The sequence below is a fragment of the Stegastes partitus genome, unplaced genomic scaffold (assembly GCF_000690725.1).
Source record: "Stegastes partitus isolate 25-593 unplaced genomic scaffold, Stegastes_partitus-1.0.2 Scaffold1939, whole genome shotgun sequence".
In the NCBI taxonomy this organism is placed as follows: domain Eukaryota; kingdom Metazoa; phylum Chordata; class Actinopteri; family Pomacentridae; genus Stegastes; species Stegastes partitus.
The window spans coordinates 29480-52632 of NW_007579670.1; the positions used below are offsets into that span (position 1 = coordinate 29480).

General features: G+C 43.4%; 1 protein-coding gene and 1 long non-coding RNA gene across 2 annotated transcripts; one reads left to right on the forward strand and one right to left on the reverse strand.

The window, feature by feature from the left end:
- The first annotated feature begins 741 nt into the window (after positions 1 to 741).
- On the forward strand, positions 742 to 21023 carry LOC103373264 (uncharacterized). Its single transcript, XR_521048.1, has 3 exons — positions 742 to 821; positions 19427 to 19461; positions 19552 to 21023. It is a non-coding gene; the product is annotated as an uncharacterized LOC103373264 (long non-coding RNA).
- tgfb1a (transforming growth factor, beta 1a) lies at positions 12531 to 23153 on the reverse strand. Its single transcript, XM_008303112.1, has 6 exons — positions 21030 to 23153; positions 16374 to 16658; positions 15998 to 16226; positions 15183 to 15333; positions 13946 to 14056; positions 12531 to 13835 (listed from the first exon to the last, which is right to left on the reverse strand). The coding sequence occupies exons 1-6, from the start codon at positions 21358 to 21360 to the stop codon at positions 13788 to 13790; spliced, it is 1155 nt and encodes a 384-aa protein (XP_008301334.1). The 5' UTR covers positions 21361 to 23153; the 3' UTR covers positions 12531 to 13787.

Here is a 23153-nt window from a genome sequence, read left to right on the forward strand (position 1 = left end):
AAGCACACATACACTGCAGGAATAACAAACCAAACCCTCACGACAACGACACGAAACCGCATAATTTGCTTCTTGGTTGAGTTAGTCAAATGCAACTGTGGTGGAATAACAACATGCAACTTGTGGTGAGGTTTATATGTCAAGGTGGAAGCTACATGTTTTTACCAAGGTTCCTCCATAATGAATGTGTCTGTGTTTTGTGTTTGCCAATCTAAGAGCCAAATGCTTTTCTTTGGTGTCCCATTATTTTTAGATATAAGTAAAATGTGTGTGTAGATGAGATAGAACAATGTCATTTCAGTATAAAGTAGGAGTGATATTTCCATTTGAGTTCTTTTAGTGTATTATCCAGCAGGGGTCAGCACATACAAAAAGAAACACACACACACACCCCCATGACATACCTATAAAACTGAGCAGCACAACCAGTTGGGTTGGGTTTGAAGGTACCCATTAGACTGCTGATAGAGCGGGCTATTTTCATATGAGGTTAACCAGAAAAAAAATAAGATAATGAGTCATGTGTCATTACCAAATCATTAGGTAAAGATTAGCTAAATGACTCACATGGCGGCCAACTGTCTGGAATTGTTGCTTTAAATACGCAACCTGTCGACAAATATGCACCTCGCTGCGCAGCAAAAAGTCCCATTTATATGAAACGTTGGCTCGTGTCACAGAAAAGTACAGCTTCGGTCACAAGTCGTTTTATTTGTCTTCCAGGTGCCCTCGGGCTTGAGGATGTTGGAGTGGAAGTTTTTTCTGCGTCACGGTTGTTCTCCAGCGACCACAAAATGCAGCGCTGAGGGGACACGGCACAGGTGCACATGTCCACAACTTTACTCACTCACACATGGCATCTGACCCGCCCCAGCCCCATGTAGCTTATTTGTAAAAACATCACGCAACCTTAAGCAGAAACACATCCAGGCTGAAGCACTTTTCCATTCCCAGGAACTCTATAATGCCTGGAGTGAGATCCAGTGCTGTGGGTCAGTGACATTAGGAGAGGGACATTTGTCTTGGGCACCAGAATGTCAACTCTTTCAGATATAGGTTTGTGGTTTTGGGTATTTGGGTTTTGGTTGGTTAGGGTTATAAGTTCAACAGAAAAAAAGAGACATTTAAGAGAAGCATGTGACACAGAGGATACAGCCCAGTCCAGTCTGCTGCCCTGACTCACATGCAACATCCCGCAGTGAAGAGTAAGAGGCCAAACACTTGGATGACTCACCGTGACCCCTGTCGTACACTTACTAACCTCAGAGTGTGAGTTCACTTTCTCTTAGCAAGATTAGCTATGACTCGCCTCTTTTCCTGAGCCATAACACGTCTAGTTCTGTGATGGTTTTACTAGTAGCGCTTGAGGGATGGAAAAAAAAATAAAAAAAACCACGACAAGATTGACTGCGAGCGAGCTGACGTTACAGCCTCAGCCCCACATGAGAGTAAACGCAGACAGTGAGTGGGAGAGACATGTGGGAGGGAGAGAGGTAGAGAAAATCTGGCTTGCTGGGAGGAGGGAGGAGGGAAATTGCTGTCCTCTCGGGTGTACGATGCATGAGCATGGGCGTTGGAGGGGTCCTGAGAAAGTTAAAACAAACACAAATAGAGGAGCGCAGAGATATACGAGCAACTAGAGAAAGAGACAGATGAAGGTCAGGGGGAATGTGAGTGACATTCCAGGGCCGCAAGCCAGTGAATGATGAGATCTCAAAGTGAGTGGTGTATATTGTTACATAGGCCTGTTCCAGACCTTCTTACTATTTATTATCCTGTAGCATATAAGACCATTTTGTAGTGAGTGTTTAGAGGACCCCCCTTCAACTCTGTTACTCCACCCCCTCGACCGTCATGACTGTTTGCCAGTATTTTGTAGAAGCTGAAATAGCAACAGTCTCCTCTGCTCTGTCCAAATAATTCACTAATGAGTGCTTGACTTCAGGGAGTCTGTGGGGGGTCGCACTTATTTGAACCATATGTTTTTCTAGCTGGCCAGGCAAAGGACTTAAAGCCAAATGAAAGATAAATTGTGAAAAAAAACCCTCTCAAGTTCCACCTTCCCTCCTATTTTTTTTTATTTCTGTCCCTCTTGCGTGTGCCTGGTTTAAACATTTGGTTTAACTGTGAGCCAGCATTTTATCTCTGATAGTTTCTTTGTCACGAATTGTACTGATTGCTCACATTATACCACAGAATTACGAAGTCTTGCCTCCACGTCCCAGTGAAACCCCCTGTGATGAGAATAGCCATCAGCCGGTGTGTAAACCAACATCCCGAAATGACACACTGCATGTTCACCAAAAGTTATTTGTGGTGCAGGAGAAGGAGAAGTTGGAAACTTAGTGTAATTGGAAAAAGAACCGTGATGCATACCTGCCTAAATATTCTACTGCTGCTTTACCTTTCCACATTAAAACCTCCTCTGTGTTTTTTTTTTTTTTTCTACTGTGTTTCTTGGACTTGTAGCAGGGTGGTTAGGGTGGGGACTGGAGGAGGGTATAGAAAGCATTTGTGTTTATATTTTGTTGAGCGTTTGCTTACATTTCTTGCGGGGCTGTTTTAAGTATAAAATAAAGTTGTTATCTTCAGCTCACAGTTAAAGTCCCGGTGAGCAGATATGATTTGAACGATATGAATCCACATGAACAAAAATATTTATACTTTTGCATTTTAATTACAACCCTAAGTAGTAGCTAGTTCAGGTGTTTTCTGTGCTTGATTATGACAAAATTGCTTTAATATTTCACAAATCAAAGACTTTTACAGAGGTGGTTTAGTTGTTTCTGTTCAAATTTCTATCATTCCTTTTGCTGTGAAATTAGGAAGAAATTGTTAATTCTTTCCACAAAGAAAAACTTGGTCATAAAAAGGGCAATTGAAAACAGAGTAAATGGAAACATCTTTTTAATTGGTTGTTTCAAATTCATCCAGTAGACCCTGCCATCCCTCATCATTCCATCTCCTTTTATTTCTGCGCTATAACTTTTCTTTTTAAAAGCAGTGTTTGGTTTTATATCATATTTGCTGGTAGAACAGACTATGAGAACATTTTTTCCAATCAAACAGGCAGTTTTGACTCATGAACTCATACAGTAAGGATAGCTACGTTGGCCAGCGAAACCACCAACTCCATACCTGAGTGTAAGCCCACACACAGCCTGAATGGAGTCAGTTCTTTACGGTGGAAATGTGAAGCAGACTATGGGAGGTTGTTTTTAATGGCTCGTACCCACTGGCCCCCTCCTGATCGACTGGCACCACAGCCTTGTAAAAGTAAATTTAGAAAATGACTAAACAGATAATTAGAATAAATAAAAACAAATTGCAATGGGAAGTGAAAGCAGCCCAGATTCCTTAAAAATTAGATAAGAAAGGAGAGCGATCTTGCAGTATGAACTCAGCTTTTGGCAAGAGTCTGCCGTTACATCAGTGGATATTATGATAATTGACCACTTTGTATTTCCTACTCCTTTTTAATTTTCCTTTGGTTTCTCCTATGTCTCTGTCATCACCCTGGATTTTCCTTTCCACTGTCCTCATATGTTCATCCCGATTCTCTTCAAACACAAACCCTTTCCCATTCACATCTAATTTTGACATCATTCCCTCATTTATATGCTTTCCGTGTATCGTCCTCTCTGTCTCTTTTTCTCATTTCGAGCTGCATGAGTGTTTGATGTGTGCTGGGCACGAGAACAAGGGATAGGATACACACCCCAAACAGGAAATGAGAAATTCAAGCAAATAGACCCATGTCTGTGCGCCTCGGAGAGAAAGACAGAAACTCGCAGGGAGGAATGCAGATAGATAGAGCAGAGCAGACGGTGGAGGATGTGAAATAGACACACTGAATCAAGAGGTTGTAAATGTTCGAGGTGAAAAGGTTGCTGTACGTGGGCACGAGGACAGAGAGCGGAGGAACCTCCCGAGTCTGATATTTATAGACAGTGACCACCCATGACGCTTCTCTTCATCGCTTCTGTGACATCAAATGTCCTACTGAACCCATCAAGAGTGATCACTTTATTTTCCTCAATGATACTTTTTTTTAGTGCTCAGTCCAGCCTGTGAAGGACACCAACAGCTCACTTATTGTCATACAAAGCAGTATCTGTTTGCATATTCCACCTGGAGGCAACACCAGCTTTGTGGCAGCCTCTGCATCGGACCCACATCCTACAGCTGTACAAGTGCGCGAGACAGCAGCCGTCTAGCAGTTGAGCTTATAAAACAAGAAAGAGCCCCGGGATTATCTATCAAAGCGACAGTGGCACATGAGCGGAGCAGTTGTGTGACCCCGCTCCAGCCTTTTCATCTGACTGTGTGGTTGTTGTTTTCACGCTAGTTAACGGGAGCGACGACATGTTGTGGCGGCTAGTTTATTTAACATCGCAGGCTGTGCTCCTACTGTTTATGAGCAATGAACGATCGAGCACAGCACACATGGTCAACCTTTCCCACAGAAAGGAACCCGCATCATAAGTGACTCAGGATGTCTGGATACACACTCTCTGACCATTAGATGACTATGGGACTTAAAAGGGAAGGAAGACTTCAATGGGGCTTCGCAAACAAGGTGGAAAGAGAGACGGCTTGGTGAGAAAAACCACCCCAGCCTCTTCTGAATTGTCTCAAGTGGCGTGAATAGATGAGAACTGATGTGGTGAGACGGCAATAACAAACAAGAAAACCAGCAGACAGACAACCATGATACAAATATTCAAGACAAACTGTAAATATCTCTGTCAGTTGATCGACATTACTTTCCCCGCCGTTGCATAATAGTGTACACACACACACACACTGGAACACAGATGTTTTTAAGTCACTAATGAGACACTAAAACTCTGCCATGTCAATACCAGCTGTGAAGTGCAAATACAGACTGAAATCCTGCGCAGTGTCTGAAAATATCCAGTCACACATAGGCAGGCCATCCAGGATGTTGTGGGGGAGAGTTTCCTCTTCCTGTTGCTCTTACTGTTGGACTTTCCTGTCAGTTAGCATTGACTACTGACAGACCTTTGGGTGCCTTCCAGACTCATCCCTGAGCCTATTTTTTTTATCTTAGGGGAGTATGGTTTCTGACTGTAACGCATTAGTTCACATCCTGTACTCTTGGGTGGCCACGCACGGGAGGCACCATCAGATCTAGGTGCTCTTTACAGCACATGGCCTTTCTTCTTTGCACCTTTTTGCACTTGAGAGACCAGCGGGTATATCCAAGAGAAACAAGGACCACACTCAGTGGCATAGTCACATATGTTCATCAGGTGGTGTGAACCGAAAATCCACTACAGATACGGTTTATAATTGCTCACTGGACCTCAGTCGAATGATTCAGACTTTAATAACTCCCTCTTTATCATCATTGTAGTCAGAAAGCTGATCAGTCTCAATTAATTTTGCCAACGATTGCTCAGATGCTACGAGGAAAGGCATGTTGTGTGTGAAGCTCTAAGCCATCCCGGTGTATTGAGAGTTAGCCTTTATGATTCAGCGGTGCCAGAGGGCCGGACTGTATTGCTGATGCTGAGGTACGCTGGCTTGAATTAGTGCCTACTTCCAGAGTCTGGGTTCTGTTATACCTGCCCAACAGTGTGTGTTGAGCACATGTGTTTGTATGTGTACAGTATATGTGAGTGTGTATGCTAAAGCTGTTGTCAAGTCTAATTTATTTGCCTGCTGCCTTGAAGTGGAGGAAGCAGTCGGGTGTAGACCGAGATTAAAAGACCACCGCCAAAACTGAGGCATACAGAAAACAAGCGTGATTAAAAGCAGCGGTTGAGGAAGTATGTCGATGCTTTTCTAAAATGAAAGCAGTGAAACCATGCTCCATTACAACCACAAATCTGGCTTTCAAAATGTTGCATTGTGACTATAAAGCTGGCTTATTACCAGCAGAAATGAAACTACATCTTAAAGTAGCTTGTAAAAACATCGACCATGTACAGTTGTGTAGTAGGTAGAATGTGCAGAGTTTACAAGATTGACACAATCTAAATTGCTGACTAAAAAAGACTGCTGCTGTAGCTCACCTGGTTGAGCTGGTGACCTATCTACAGGGGCCATAGTCTCCAATGCAGCAGCAGCCATAGGTTCAAATCCCGCTCATGGCCCTTTGCTGCATCCCCTTCCCCCACTTTCCTGTCTCTCTTTCAACTGTCCTATCTAATAAAGCCCCCAAAAAGGCTACCCTGCTGTCTGTACTGTGCAACATATTCAACATTGCTCAGCATAGTGTAGAATTGTGTAATATTTAAGAACAAGTAAGAACATGTCAGATGCATGGAAAAACAGTGAGCAACAGTAAAGTTTTAAAAAATTCCCTGCCTTGCCTTTCTTTTCAGTTTTGTTTCCTCTTAATACAGACATGACAAAAGCTCTATTGTGTATGCTGCTGTCCGTGCAGGTGTGAGTTCACATATATGTGTGTGCATGTGTACATATTGCACATCTATGCTGCTGTGTCTGAGCGTAGTCAAAGGCTGCATAATATTGCGTGTGAGCGTGCATTGAACAGGAGGAGAACGAGGAAGGGCTGCACAATCCATACATATAATTTCACCCTGCTGTCTGCTTTCAAAGTGCCCCGATCACAGGAAATGGGTGTAAAGGAATGACTCAGCTAGCTTTGACCTCCACCTCCCCCCAACTCCCTAACACCCCCACCCTCGTCTTTGGAGCTGCTTTAATTAGAAAAGCAACTCATTTGTTTTTCTTTGTCTCAACACCCGGCCTTCCCCTCTCTCTCTCTCTCCCTCTTTCTGTCTCTGCCTTTTAAAATGAGCGCATCCCAAGTTTGGTGATGACTCACAGCTTTCTCCTCCACCCATCGCTCTCATGCACTCTCCCTCTCTCCGTGTAATTCAATTGGCCTAGATTCCGCCTTGGGTTCGGCGATGTAAAAAACAGCTGTCGCGCAGATGTATGCCCTTATCATACCTGCTCAGGTGTGTCTCATCCACAGAGCGCTTAGAACACGGTCAAACACACGGTCCGACTTTGATAGCATCCATGCTGGAACGTTTATGTATTCACTAGGGCTCTGTTGCTCAAGGCTAGCACACAAACACACACTCATTCGTGCACCCGTTCACATACACGTACACAAACACTCACACGCTGCTTCAAAGGATGGCGTGTCATAAACAGAGGGACTGGGAAGGAGGAATGTGTTGTTCATTGGGGAATTCAGAGCTGGTGGGGAGAGAAAGGAGGGGTGGGGGTACGCTGACCTAATGTCCCTCGGAGTGCAGGCAATGGAGCAACAGGCTGCCGAGCCTTTCTCTCTGCTGTCATAACCCTTGTGCGCCCATCAATACAGCTGAGAGCTCCGCCGCTGACACAGAAGGCCGCATATCACGGCTGGCTAATGTGAAACAGACCCAGGATACCCCCAAGAACCTCACACCTCCCCAACCTCCCATTTATCCAATAAGAAGAATCAGGTTACCTTCTGATACAAGCAGTATGCACATTCACAGAGCGGTTAGATGATATTTCTTTGTGTCCACTGTGTCAGTTTAACGCCGGTGTATGATTTGTGACTTCGGTCACACCTCGTTTAATTGGAGTCAGCAGCCTTGGAGCAGCTTTACTACGTGTGTGCATCCGTGTGAGTCGAAGTGTGTGACTGGACGAAGGAGGTAGCGGGATGAGTAATAGAGTGTGATTGAAGTCAAGTTTTCTCCCACCGGTGAGGGTCACAGCCTCAGGTCAGTCGAGCACACCAAGGGGTCTGGTGGAGGGATGATGTCCTGCCCCCTCTCCCAGCATGGCTCCTCCACGCTGGATTCTCTAACTACATGGCTGCATATGTCCACATCCATTCACTTTTCATCGCATAGTGCAACACATAGCGTGTCATTTTGTAGTGGATGAATATGCTCTTGAATCATACTAATATTTATCAAAAACTTTTGATTAATCGTTTTATTGTGAAGTCATATAATTACAGGAAATCCCAACTTTTCAACATTCACAGTCTAATAAGGCCCAAGGTAATGTCTTTAATTGTTTCATCCTAACAAAAGCTACTAATCCTGCTATAGCCAATGAACCCGCTAACCTTTTTGGCTTGTGTGAAAGGGCTCACTCAGAGTGGCTATTGAAAATATTCATGAAATGTGTCGCCTTTTAAAACCAGCTACCAGAAAGTAGGTGTTTTTAGCAAACAGTACAACCGAGAGGAAAAGTCCAACAACTTGCTAAACAGTGGGATTATTTTTCACAACAGTTGGCAGAAAACAATACAGAGCAAACAGAAGAGTAATTGTTAGACTTATGACAACGTATTAGGCCCATCTGGATGTCGGCTTGTTTTAGAATGATCCTGTCGCCAAGTGACCAAAACAAAAACAGCTGATGTACAGTTAAAGTTGCTGTTATTGTGTTAAAATTTTTGCAATAACATAAGCATTTAGTTTTGTTTTTTTTTTAAATGGAGAGAAAAACTTTTTTTTTTTCCATTGAGTTTTTTCCATTAAAAAGTCACCGATTTACAGATGTTAGTGTAATAGGGATCAATGGAATTATGAAACCCTCAAACATCATTAAGCAATTTCCCCTCTGGGATAAAAAAAAAAAAGAAGTATTTCTAATCCTGATCCTTCAGCAGTTCACCTCCCCTCTCGCTGTCACCATCACCCACTGGGTTACGATCCTGAGTTAAGGGTTGTGAGATTCAACTGCTATTTAGGGGATGCCTCTCCTCTGGGTGTAGATCCTACATGGACAATGTTGTCTTTTCAGAGCCCAGAGCCAGATATTCCTCTCTGTTTATTACCCAGGGAGATGGTAGCTGTTTATAGGGGCAGATCTGTCCCTCTGTGTCCAGGGACTCGCAGAGAAAAGAGAGAGAGAGACTCTGAGAAGGAAGGAAATGGAGGGGCGGTACCGTGAGAAGGAGCCAGTCCAGAGATGTAATTGGTACCTTTCCTTTTTTAGAAAACATTTCTTACTTACTGAGGTCCAGCAAATGAGTCAGGGCACAGCATGCTTTATAACCACACTCAGACACTCTCACACGGGGTATCATACTTTCCTTTGTAGTTTTCACTTTGAAGGGGGTTTCTGAGTTTCTCCTCCGCCTTTGATCCTCCGTGGATCAAGCTATGATCTTAGCTACTGGTTATTTGCATGACAAAAGACCATAGCTATCATCTGGTTAAGAGGAAATGAGCAATTCGCATTTGCTAATGTGCTGTTTTTCCGCAAATCGTTTGTAATTTTTTTTGTAGACATAAACTAAATTCCTCACGAGGAAATGCCTGTGGCGTTTTATTCTGTCCGTCCCTCAGTCGTCCCCCATCGCTCGCTTTGTTTAGCTCAGGTGTAAACGCAAAATTGTCAGGGAGTCTTCAAAGAGCTGACAAGGGTTAACAAAAAGATTAGAGGGGTAAAGAGAGAAAAGAGAAGACGAAGCAAGAGATATGACTCAGACTGTGATAAGCATCTTCGCTTAAACTGCAGGTGTGAAGCAGAGAGATGGCGGTAAAGGCAGGACAGGTGGAAAAAAATCTGTCAACTCACCTTGAACATTCTGCATGACGCTCGATGTGTCAGTACTCATGAACCGTAGACACTCTGGTAAGTTTCTGAGGACTTATAAGGTTGTTTAATGTTATTCACATCTTGTTTTTATGCACACGAGTTAATGTTATGACAGCATGGGAGCGTATTTGTGCAGTATAGTAATCTAGTTAAATTTAAAGAAGAGATAAGATACACTAAAGCTATTCTAAACCCTGTCTAACAAAAAAGTAATATTGCTTCCAGACTAACTAAAGTAAATTCAGTTGCTGTTAAATAAAATAAGGTCAGCCTGAAACTTAAATATAATATGAAGCTAAATAAGGAAATGTTGCACGTTAAAGTCAGAATGGAGAAAACGTACAGTAGTTATGTTCCTGTTCAGAAACCCTATAAAAATAAAACAACCTTATTTGAGTTATTACAGTCGTTAACTGATACCAATCGAAAGTCTGCTATCAAAATCAAATTAAAAAGATTTCGACAACGCTGCAAAACAGTTTAAACCGGGAGTTGAAAGGCATGTTTGTTGATCTGTGTGTATTTGTGTATGCATGCACGCAGATTCAGCACCTGGAGCAACAATGGATTTGAGCAGCTGTGTGTTTGTGAAGCAGAGCCGAGCAGCAGCAGCAGGACATCGGGGTCTGTTATTACGGTCGTAGTCAGCTCCGTCTGAGTCCACAGGAATTACACCAGGCCGCTTTTCTGCTCCACTTTTAATGAGCAGTTGTGGCGAGAGATTGCCGGACATGTAATTGCAAATGTCATAGATATTGCAACAGGACAGAACCCAAAATATCACTTCAAGACCAGCGCCGATGACAAATCAGATTTCATTCAGCGCCATCAGTTTTCATTGTGAAGTCGTAAAAGTGCCACACAGAGAAAATGTTTCGAGCATCATTACATGAACGGAGCCTTTCATTTTTTTGCACATGAAAGAAGATGAAACATAGCACATGGATGCAATTAAAGGAGCAATTATGTTGGAACTCATGAAGAGCAACAACAGAACAATTTTCTGGTTACTCATGCACTCATATAAATCCGGCACGTGGATTGTGTTATTGGTAAAAGAACACCTGCTTGACCTCGAAATGCTGCAGGCATCTCTTTTTTCTCTTGCGTAACATTCACACGTCGTGCGGCGAATGCAAAGTGCTGCCATTCGTTCTCGTCGGATGGGGCATTTTCTGGGATGTGCTTCAGTCTGTGGCAGGAGGTGTCAGGAGTTTGTTTCAGTCCCATAAAAAGTCCTGAGGGCTTGAGAGGAAGCAGCTGCTGAGAAGTGAACATCGGTTAGAAGGACAAGCCTACTTGAGTTTAACTTCCCTCTGGGACTGTTCCATTAACACCCTGATAGATTTATGAGCCTCCTGACATTCATAGCCTTTGTTTGGTCATTACAGGGAAAGTAAAAGAGAAAAAACAAGGTGGAAGTGCATGCATTTTTAGAGTCTATTTTTAATGATCTTGTCTCCCCCCCAACTAAACTCATGTTGTCCTTGTTTAGGTTTGATAATGATCCTGTTTTGTTGGAGAAAAAGCCTTTTAACAATCCAATTACATTTTCCCTGTCAAGATAACACGGTACATATTGTGCTTTGGCACCGTTACGAAATAAGACCTGGCAACGGATCACTCAGATCATTTTGAGAGGTGAGACCAAAAAGGATTCAATTATGTTGATCATGTTTCATGATTCTTGTTTTTTTTTTGCCATTGAAGAGCACTTTCCAAACAGGCCCCTTGTGGGTTCTTTTTGCTTTGCTTTCTGGGTAACATGACCAGCTTTGGAACAGGATAGTGCAGATCACTGTCACCTTGTTAGCAGCCCAAGCATACCCCAAACCACTCACTAGCACAAAGCTTATGTAAGGCATTTGATGTTGGTGTGCTTGTGAGCTGTGGCTGTGTGTCAGTGGGTTCAGTGTTTTCATGCGTATGTGTACAGTATGTGTGTTTAATTTTCCATGTAGTCACTGCCCTTAAGTCTGGGACTTACCAACGGGTCTGGACCTGCTCTCCTCATTCCCAATTCAGCCTCGTGGGCTGACAGTAATCCCTTGAGTACAGAGGGAGAGGGGTGGGACTGGCAGGGTGGGGGTGGGGTGGACAAGGTGCACAGAGATAGTAAAAATGTTGGTATGGCATGCATCCCTTCAGGTAAAGGCAGTGCCAAGAATGGGGCTGTGTGTCCGGGAATTCTGGGGTTGGCTTTGCCATCAGTGGAGCTCAGTAGGACTCGCTGCTCTTCCTCAATCAGTCCATGGTTGTCCAGAGTCAACAGGCATCCAGTGGTTGTCCAGAAATAGTCCACATGCACCTGGCATACGCCACACTTTTCCACTGGTACATCTGTCTCCTGACATTGGACAACAATTGCATAAGTGCACAACCTGGTTTATAAAATTTGCTAAAAGAAGCATCATGTGTTCTCTGTGCATTTGGAGTGCTAGTATATGTTTTCCTGTCTGCAAAGAATTAGATGAAAGACATTTAAGAAGAAAAGAAGTCACAAACTGAAAAGGTGTCGGAATAAAGGGAGGTGTGTGGGGGTTGGCTCCACGTATATCAGCAACAGGCAACTCTCAGTTTCCAGCTGAAGTCACAGTTTTATATAAAGTAAAGTTACATTTTCAGCCAACCGTACTCATAACATGTCATTTACCATCCATAGACCGAAGCATGTCTAAACTAACTAACCCGAAAAAAAACCTTTTAATTATGTTTTATGTGATGAACAAGGCAAAACTGCATGTCTAAACGGCGGTGGCATTGATGTCCACATCGGTCTGGGTGTGTTTCAGTTTATGCTCCATAAAATGTTCTCATAATTAAAACACACACATACACATGCATGCACTGACAAGTGAATTGCAAACACACACGCACACGCACACACACACACGCACCTACATAACACAGCTCGATTCCAAGTGGAAACATCTCATGTGGTTTTATTTTGCTCACAAAATCTTCCACTCTGATGTGATAATTTAACATGTTTATTTCATTTTTAAATATTTACAAATACAAATTTCAAATAGTAAGTGCACTATAAAAATTTGAAAAGCTGAAAACTGTGTGGGTCTTATTCCCAGAGCGTAGAAGCTGAATAAAGTTCTCGAGTTATGAAAAAACATTTCAGACGAAAGTTAAAAAAAAAAAAAACTTCCTCCTGAAAGAAACCTCGTGAAATTAAAGGCAATAATTTATCATGGCGATAAAAAAAAAAAAAAGAAAGTCTGAATGGCTTCCCTAAAACCAACACCACAACCACATCCCCTGACCTTCACCATATAAAGACAACATTCTGGCTGTAAATCCTCAGAGGGAGAAAACATGGTGTCTTCACTCTGACCGCTGATATTACCCTTTGGCTTTGACAAACCAGGAAGCTTTAGGACAATTTGACATTCTATAATAAACATACTGACAAAAAAAAATGCATTGTAAAAAAGGACATGGGCTGTGAAAACAAACAAGCAAGTAAAACTGATGGACGGTTCCTGCGAACTGCACGGTTGGCTGACGAGTCCAGCCTTTCAGTCAGAGGGAGTTTCCCCAGGTTGGACCATCTCTGTGGGTTTTTTTTTTTTTTTTCTTCTGTCCTTTACGATGCAGCTCCTTTCAAAAACACCTGCAGCGTTATCTTCCAGGAAAACCCCAACAACCACAGCTCTCCACCTGGGAAATAGCACCTTTTATTATAACCGCTTTTGGAAAGTGTTGTGGTGGTGACTGGAAATGTCCGAGGCAATCAACTGAAAACAAAAGTTCTTCCGTGAAGGTCATTTTGGTCCTCGTGTTTTGTTTTGTTTTTCTTTGTTCAACTTTTTTGATTATAACATATCATTTAAATCCTTTTTTTTTTTTTTTTTTAATGTCACACACTTTTACATGTGTGTCACTTCTTAACAGATCTGTCCATCCAGCAAATAAATTAAGTCATTTACAGGCAGATATTTTTGCAAGGAAAAAGTATATACATTAAAAAACAAACAAACAATGTAATCACTAACATCTATAAAAAAGAAGTCCATGATTTCATGTATGTCCACTGTGATAATGGCAGAGCTTGCAGGAGAAAACCCGGGGTTCCTGATGGTTTTTAAATATGCTGTTCCCCTTGTCCACATTATCTCTTCTTCTTTATCTCGTGCTCTTCTCTGTAGTCTCATGCATCCCTTGTTCCATCCCTGTGTGCTTTGAGAGGACCCAGAGCAGTGTGCCACGTTGAGTCTTTAGCTACACTTGCAGGACTTCACAATCATATTGGACAGCTGCTCCACCTGAAAGTAAGAAATAATAACAGTAAATCATCTGTGTTGCTTTTGCATAAAGTGCTCAGTCAGCATTTCCCCCCGTCAGAGCGGCCGTCGCTCGGCTGCGGTGTCGATACCTTGTGTTGCCTGCCCACGTAGTAGAGGATTGGCAGAGGCTCCAGTGCCTGGGGAACACAGCAGGGCTGGGCAGACGCTCCTGGGTTGTGATGCTTATACAGAGCCAAAATCTGTTAGCAATAACACGAGGGAAATACCAGAAAACTCAGATCAGAATGTCATCACCAATAAGACATGTGCCAAAGCAATTGTAATAGACAAACCTTATAACGACTGAGGATTTAACAAGAGTGCCTTTCTTAAAACCCACATATAAACCACAGAATGCTTTTGGGACACTTTTTCATTATTTAATAGTTGTAAAATATAAAATGTCTTAATTAATCACTACATCGTACTCAGTGATAACATCTGTTACTAAATAAGGATCACTGGATACCTTTAGCTGGCTGAGTGCCATTTCAAACATTCAGCTGTGAAAAAGACCCGAGACAAATGCAAAGTTTGCAAAAAAAAAACAGTTCACATTTTCAGACGTCACTGACACAACATGTTAGTTGTGTGTGACTTCAGTTCACGGGGAAGAGAACTTACACTGGTGGCTCTGTGATTCTGCACTTGGCATAGTGGTGCTTTGTGCTAAATGCTATGTCAGTCCGAATGAGGTCAGACAAAGTCCTGCTAAGGCTGATGGTCACGTCATTTTTTGCAGCTATGTTGATAAATCTAAACGTTACATTGACCTGATGGTTGTGGCGTTATTACATGTCATCCAGAGGGGGATATTGAATGTGTGTACCAAATTTTATGGTAATTCATCCAATACTTTACAAGATATTTCAGTCTGTAGCAACATGGTGGGCCAACCTACCAACAGACCAACGTTTGCCGTCCTTAGTGCCACATCATCAGTGCGGCTAAAAATATCATTTTAGTGCTGTTATATTTGAATAAAGCCTGCAAGTCATGATTACTGTCTTTAACAACTAGTATGCAACTTAACAACTTCACATTAGCATCTGATTTTCCTCTTTAATTGATTGTTTAATCAGTAATGTCAGGAGGTCCTCGGTAATATCTTCCGATTGTGTTCCAACAGCAGCAAAATTTCACCTTTAAGAAGCTGAAGCCTAATCAATTATCATTTAAAGGACCAATTCCAAACTTCCTAATAAGACCCGACTTCGCTACTTGATGTAATTCACACTACTTTGTAAATCAAAGTAATCAGGTCTGAAAAGCCAAACCACTACATCTTATTCAGCCATATGATTAGATGTCGATCGACAACTGTACCTGAGAATATTTATTTTCAGCATTCCAGATGTAGGTGCAAGATCCCATGCAGTAGTTGGCGTGGTATCCCGTCGGCTTGTGTATCCACTTCCAGCCCAGATCTTTCCTGAAGTCGATGTACAAGCTCCGCACGCAGCAGGTCTCTGTTTGGCTACGTAGGAGACAGCAGGGAGATGGTACGTTTATTTTTTGAGCATAGATGCCGTCGATGGTTCATGTTTTTGAAAAATGTCCATTTTAAAGCTAATGATAGTTTATGCAAAAAGAAAAACACAAATAAAGGGGCAGACGTAACAATGCATGCGTATTTCATGCGTACCAACTAAAGCTGTATTTGACAAGTCTTTCCTACCCCAAACAATAAAATATAAACTTTGGCCTTTAAGCACTGAGCCACTGATCCACTGTGGCTGTGACTCAGAGGGAAGCGTGTGTTGATGGTTTGAACCCCAGCTATTCCTGTCCACACATTGAGCACAGTGTTACGCTCCAGCTTCACCCGGTGGCCGGGCCATGCGCCTTGCATGGCGGTTGCGCCTTGCGTCAGTGTGTGGGTGGCTGAATGAGAGGCGCATTGTAAAGTGCCTCATCCTTCGTAGGTTGTAAAGCGCTGTATAAATGCTGCTCATTTACAATACAGCTATTAAAAAGGCCACAGGCTTATACGGTGGTTTACCAGGAATAGTTGATGTTCTTTGTTTCACCTGCCACTGCATTTTCAAGTTGCCAATGGGGGCAGGCTGCCAAATGCAGCTTTAAAAGTGTCAGGGACATAAAGTGCAGCAGAGCATCGTGGTAGGCGCAGAAGTGCTTACGCTGTGCAGGTATCCCTCGTCTCTGTGGAGCGTCTCTTGCGTGAGATGGGGTGGCTGGCGGTGCTTTGAGGGATTGACATGGTCAGGATGTACGGTGGTTGTTGCGTCATCTTTACTAAAATTTCCGTGTCTCCTCGGCCGGCCCCAGTCCCAGAGATGCTGAATTTGAAGTCAGTACCGGCCTGGCCACATTCGCAATACACTCGAAGTTGGAAGCTCCGCTCATCCTCTGGTAGAACAGAAATGTATTGGCATTTAGGAATTTAGAAGTGAGTGGTTACTAGTGAAGGTAAATATCATCTGATATTGCACACAGGATGGATTAAACTAACAGACTTTACACGAGTACCAGACCAGTAAATAAAGTGTATCTCACCGGTCCCTTTGAGCCAGTCCCGCAGGGGTTCAGTGACGTCAAAAGACACCCATTTGTCTTTCAGTTCATTTGTGATGAAGCGGGAATCATGGTATCGGGTCGAGTTTCCCTGAGCATAGTACAGCTCCACTCGCTGCTCAACGTCAATCCTGGGGTTCTTGATGAGCATCCGTATCTCTGCGGTGGTCAGCAGGCGGTAATCCCCCACACTTTGCCGTATCTCCGAGATGCTGAAGAACATCGGGATGATTTTGGACTTCTGTGTGGTGTCTGTGTCGTTTTTTTCTGCGTGATTTAGAAAAAGGGGCAATTACTTGTTTGTAGATTTCAGTTGTTTTGGACAAGCAGGTTGTGTAAATGTTCCATAAACACATGGGAAATAGAGGTGTTGCTTGTTTGTTTTTAATATATAATACCCAAATAATTTCTAATCCGATGAGACACCAGTTGTCATACAATCTTTCAAGCCAACCGTATCCATAAAGAATAGGAACCACTTTGAAGTTAAATGCTCTGCTTGGCCTGTTTGTATCATGTGTTTTTATTTTTTTTTTAGAATTTATTTCATTTAAAAATAAGTAGATAAGACACACGATGTGGGACAATATAGATATGAGATCAAGACTGTGTGAGAGCAAATATTACGTATTAAAATGCTCAGATGTGGACCTTTCCCTATCAAAAGTCAATTTTAGGGGTAGAAGAGAACAGAAGCAGCGCTGAAATGTTTTGGTATTAGATTAATCTGTTCTGAGCTCTGGTGTTTTTCTAATAGTAGACAACATTGAAGCTTTATTCACTAAACAAACTTTACTGCAACATGTCCTGGCACAAGAAAGTCTGTTTTTTGTTGTTTCTTACGGGACATGGCAATGGGACAACTAGACACTGAAAGGGAACAACTAATGGACATGTGATTCAAAGAATCTGTTCTTGTGTGGCTCAGATTCTTTTAGCTATTAACTTTTTTCCTTTTTTTTCTGAAATTAATTTACTACATAATATAATACTCAGATAGTAAACATTCTGTTTTATATTAATAAACTTAATAAAAAAAAGTTTGTTTTCGTAAATGCTTTTCAGAATTCTCACATTAATGAAATAAAATCGGTGAGTTCATAGCGTTATTCAATAATCGTAACATCCGCCAAACATTCATCCATTCCAGCTGCTGTAAAGTTGACTATAGAGACTGTTTTGTTCTCTTACATTAATGCTGCCCATGTTTGCAACTTTAATTCCTGAGGCTGCCCATATCATGACAGCAGGAACATTCCCCCTACAGAGCCTGATAAAACACAGAGCCAAGCTACTGAGGGCTTTAACACCATAAATCTACCCGTGTTGCTTTACGAAAGATTAAGTCGGACAGAGACGAGCGAAGATAGGCACAGGAAGGCAGATGATCGCGAGTAACGCTGCGTAGAAAGAGAGAGTGAGAGGCGGTAAAAGGGGGGCATGTAACGGGGTAAATGCAAAGAAAACAGCGAAGGGAAGAATGCACTCATATGAATGTAAGTCACAGTTGCGAGGGGTGGAAGGGTGTGAGTGGGGGTGTGGAGAAATCGGAGATGTGTATCAATGGAGCGCAAGGTCTGGCTCAGGCCCAAATCCCCTACTCTGCCTCAGCCTGCCAAAGCTAGGGTTCTCTGCTTTCAAGTCCGGGAATTACTCTTTGACAGGAATTACATCCCAGCCTCGCATACTTGCTCTACATACTCGGTCCAAGCTGTACCAGGATACTCCATGTCACGGCTGCCTGTGTATCATTTACCAGTATCACCATCTGGGTCGTGGCTGAGGTAGTGTTTCACCCCTTGTGCTGAAGCCAAACTGAAACAAAAAAAAGAGCTGATGTGGAGTGTAACGGGAAATGAGATGACATTTTACTGGTCCCACCCAGAGTACAGTCGAATGTTTGGTTCTAAGCGCATGAATGGAAACGCAGAGCATCACGGACAGCAGAGAAATGGTGCACCGAGCAACACAGCGAGCACGGAAAGTCGTCGTCTCCAGCAAGTTTGAGAAAAGTGAGATAAATGTGTTAAGGGTTAGAGAAGTGTTTGCGAAACAGGAAATTAAGTCACTTCCCCTAAGAAGCATATTGGCTGCAGTGCCGTAATTACGGTGAAGCTTTATCCTCACTTCTACTTTCTAATTAACACAGCTTGCATTGTCTCTGGAGGCCTGTCACCGAAACGCTCCTGCGATCAAAATTCTGCATTTTGCGGGAGCGAGGTGTAAAATTTCTTCTCCACGCTTGGCTGCGATAATGCCTCGTTCTTCCAGATGGGGGTAAAGATAGCACCCTAGTCTGTGCACTAACATGGGTGTGGGGGGGGATTTGTGTGTTGAATCAGGGCCTATCCACAGGTAAGCCGGGGACAGCTGTTGTGACAGGTAGGGAGACAGCTCTATAATTACCAGTGGGAGGAACCAGATTCCAGCAACTGGCTAAATATCTGCCTCCTTCGTACTCGACTCCACCCTCCCACAGCCCACTCATCAATGCCTTGTTTCCCCATCTCACCCTGTTTCACACATGCTGTTGGACCCCTATTAGCTCCTCTCCCTCTTACAGCGGTAGTAGTTTCATTTACTGGGAACTATAATAATTACTCCACTGCACTGAACTCCTTTCACTCCCCAATGGCGCACAGTGGCTGGTTTCCAAAGGAGAAAAGAGTTCCCTCTGTAAATGAGCTAAATTACATTTGGACCAACAGCACGCTAACTGGGAGAGGTGAATTTGTGTGGGCTTCAAGGGGAGGGATGTTACTGCTAACTGGCTGGAGGAATTTAGCCTAATCCACTGCACAATTATCGCAATGGAGACAAAAACTATTAAGTTCTAAAATGCTCTGCACACAAGTATGTATCCCTGTAGGCTGCTTCGGGGTATCAGGAAAGTGTGAGTCGTCCAATAAAAAACAACCACTAATTGAAATGACGAATAGGATTGGTAATGAATGTGAAAATAAAAAAAAACAAACTTGCTCTCCATTAGGATTCTGATTGTAAACACAGTCCTCCATCTTTCATTTTTTTTACAGAAAACCAGAAGCTGGATCGCCGCCCTCGCCCTCTGGTTTGTTTGTTTTTATTATTAATGACTGCACAACAGTTCTAATTGGACTAACCACACATTCTCACCCACTTGGCGTTCTCCTTTTTCCAGAGCGAGGAGGTTGACTCCGTTTTAAAGAGCCACACTGGCCTAAGACAGTGGATGGGTGTTCTCTGGCATTCCAAAGAGGTAGGAAACACATGCTCCCCATGGGCACCGCTTGCACCGGACCTGAGTCACTCAAGATCTCAGTGGCCATCAGCCTGCCTTCCTTCCTGCCAAGCTGCCCTGTCACAAACACACTGCAAACACACTGATAATAAGCTCAGGAAACCCAGCGCAGAGAGGAGTGAGCGAGACGGGCAGTCGTGGTTAAAGAGACATGGGAATGAAAAGCAAAATTAGCAGCGAGAAAGAGAAAGAGATATGATGGAGAACAAGTGGCAGGATAAGCAAGGGAGAATCCAATGCTCAAGTTACAGGAAAACCCCAATCCCCGAGGGACAAAGAGAGAGAAAAAAAGAGAAAACGAAAGAGAAAATGAGACAGGGTGAAGGTAAAGAAGTGTATATTATGTCTCCTGTCATCTAATTTTTCTATTTTCCATCCTGTTCTTTGGTTTTCATCTAAGCAGAACAAAATCATGCCCTTCATTTCGAGAGTTGCTTTGTTCTCCCTTTTGGTCTGCGCACTCCTGAGCGTGGTCCATCCACTCAAGTCTCTCTTTTGAAGTGGTGGATAAAAGGGGGATAGTGTGGATGCCTGCCTGATAGGGTGAGGAGTGTAGGCATGTAGAGAACAATGGCGCATAGAAACAAAACCAAAAAAATATGTTTATCATAATAGTTTGGGAGTCATTGCACAATTACAGCCAAAAACTATTTGGCTGAACAAACATGTGCAGCCTCGCCAAACAAACAGCGCTAATAAAGCAGTAAAAATGCCATGGATATCATGCAAGCAACACGGAGAATCAGACCAGATGCAGCTCACAGTGCTGCTAACTTGTAACGCCTGTGATCTCTGAACTCCTCAAGCTGCCTGAAGATGTTGGGTGGAGATCATAAGGAGTACATGTGTTAAGGGAGTTTATGGACAAGATTGGAACTGACACCAGCCATCAGGCAAATACTGATTAGCTTGGGCAACAGCCACAAGGGTTGACTATCCCAGTGATTGCTTTAAGACTTGTTCGTGCCGAAATGTAACACTATGTTAAACGTTTGGCTTTGAGCATGCAGCAGACCTTTTGTGGTTTTTGACACCTTTGTATTTAGTAGTTCTTGTTCCAGAAGACACCCGTCAGTGTCCTTCTGCCTTTAGCAACTATTAATTCAAGCTCTGAAGAATGACCATTTTTAAAATCAGACAGGATATTTGCTTCCACGTGTGTGTGTGTGTGTCTTGAAAAATGTGCCTTGAGTGCCTGTAAATGCAGGAACATAAATCACAGTCACTATTACTTGACATTCTTACTGCTTACAGCTACAGTAAAGCCGACAGCAATTGCCCCATTTTTGACAATAGGTTAGGGTTGACAAAGATTCATGACACTCATATATTGCTCCTCGGAGCTGTCTGGTACTCACTGGTCATGTTGAACTTGTGTAGCACTTTGGCGAAGTACTCCTCCTCTTCCTGCTCGGTGGCGATGTCTACCTGGACATCGGTCCGCTGCTCCTTCAGCATCTCCTTGGTGCTGTTGTAGAGTGACAGCAGGTTGGTCGGGATGTTCTCATCATCTCCAGCCTGATCCGGCTCGGGCGCTTTCGGCAATCGCAGTTTGCTGAGGATCTGGCTCCTAATGGCCTCGATGCGCTTCTTCTTCACCATCTCCAAGTCCACAGTCTTACACGTAGACATACTGCTTACGTTGCCCACGGTGTACACAACCACCAGCATCAAGAATCCCAGTTTCATGGTGACAGCCGGACAGTGCAGCCACTTATGCGCTCTGGGCTTTAGCAAATTCTCCCTCACCTTTCTTTCAATACCTGCCTCTAACTGGGGATGTGTAGGGAACAGTGAATCACTCCGTGGAGAGGTGTGACTGACGCAAGGTGTTTACACACGACAGAACAATTACAGCAGTGTGGAGAGTCCTGAAAATTCACGACTACTGGTGCCACAGCTGTCGCTGCTGCTGTGAAAACCACCTAACTCTTGTGTCTTCTTTGCACAAAGTCAGATTGAGAGAATCCCAGTGGGCGGACAGACATCGAGTGATGAGCCAGCCTCTGACTCAGCCACACAGGTAACACAATGACGTCCCAGACTCTGAAGTGAGTCCAGAGTGAAGCTGTCAAATGCTAAAAGATTCCATCCAAACGTGCACGCAGCCAGTGCCCCCGAGACTCAGAAGGCCTCTGCAGCTCCCATCAGCCCCAAACAATCAGATAGTCAACAGACGTGGTTTTGTACTTACAGACCAACTTGTCATCGATATGTTTTCAAGCCTCGGCCAGCAATATTAGATTAAATCCCGTCTCATTCAGAGCAGAGCGGTATATACTCCTCCACGTGTCAGCTCAGTGCTGTAATGCTCACCAAGCAGTCTCTCATTACATGTCCCCCGAGGCCAGCTGAGCGAATGTGAGAGAAGCTGTACAACACTCAGCAAAGTGAAGTTTGGTGTTGGCAGAGTCCAACTCACTTACTATCTGAGACTGAAGCTTTTAATCTGGCACTGCTTCCTGTCTTGTTTGGCCAACAGGGTCTCTTCACAGATCATTCAGAGCTGTTCTGTATGGAATTAGTGACAGATAGGCCCTCTCTTAGTTAGTCTCTAAGGAAGAGAAAATAGCAATGCAATGTCCTGTGCCTAAAGTGAAAAAATGGCCTTCCTATTTCTCTGTTTTTGAAGTTTGATCAGATGACCTCTGGCTTCCTTTACAGCCCAGATAAAACTCTCGGGGGGGCTTTTTGAGTCAGCCCAGAGCTAATCAAATATCTAAAGTGAATGGAAGGAATGGTGCTTAAAAAAAATGTAATTACCCAACTTATTCAACACCAATCACGAACCGGTGCATGCCCCTAAGACTTTATGAACGTGTCTTGCTCTCTGCTCTGACTACCTCTTTTTTCCCAATAACAACATGTGATCTGTGTACAGCTGCAGTACACCAGAAATTGCTTTCAACGCCTGCGACTCATGTCTACTTCACAGACAGAGCAGCTGTCTCTCTATCAGTCTCTTCATTCTCAAACATGATAGTATGATAGTGTTATGCTCTCTATGTACCAAAGTCTGAGATTAAAATAGCTCAAGCAGGTCCGCTATCGGAACCTCAAAATGTCAGTGTCAATGAAACGCTGTCCTCCAGTAACAGATATTAGAGTTTGACACACCTTCTCTTTAAATGAGTGAACCATCCAGACGCAGCAGCAGCAACGACAGCAGTAGCAGAAGTAACAGTCCCTCTTATCTTTGCGATGTTTTGGGAGTTGGATCGTAGTCTCTGTCCTCTCTTGTCTCTATCCATCCATCGGTATCACCTCATTTATGCCCTCTACAGCTCCTTCACACCTTCTCCCTTCGAGTCTCCACTGACACAACTCCCTATTCACACCTCTATTTAACTCTGCCTCTCTGTTGTGCGCTCTCCCTCCTGGTGCTTGTCAGAGCTTGCTGGTGACAAAGTGATTTGTGAGCGCTCTGAGCTCAGATAACTTTTCTTGCAGTCCCTCGCTCTGCCTCTTTCTCTCTCTCTCTC

Bases quoted from the DNA above. Each gene is read 5' to 3' on its own strand.
- tgfb1a (XM_008303112.1), bottom strand. From the start codon at position 21,360: ATGAAACTGGGATTCTTGATGCTGGTGGTTGTGTACACCGTGGGCAAC. The intron at 16,659-21,029 runs GTGAGTACCAGA...TAAATCACGCAG, and splicing joins ACACAAGTTCAACATGACCA to AAAAAAACGACACAGACACC. The intron at 14,057-15,182 runs GTACAGTTGTCG...TATTGCTAACAG, and splicing joins CTGAAAATAAATATTCTCAG to ATTTTGGCTCTGTATAAGCA.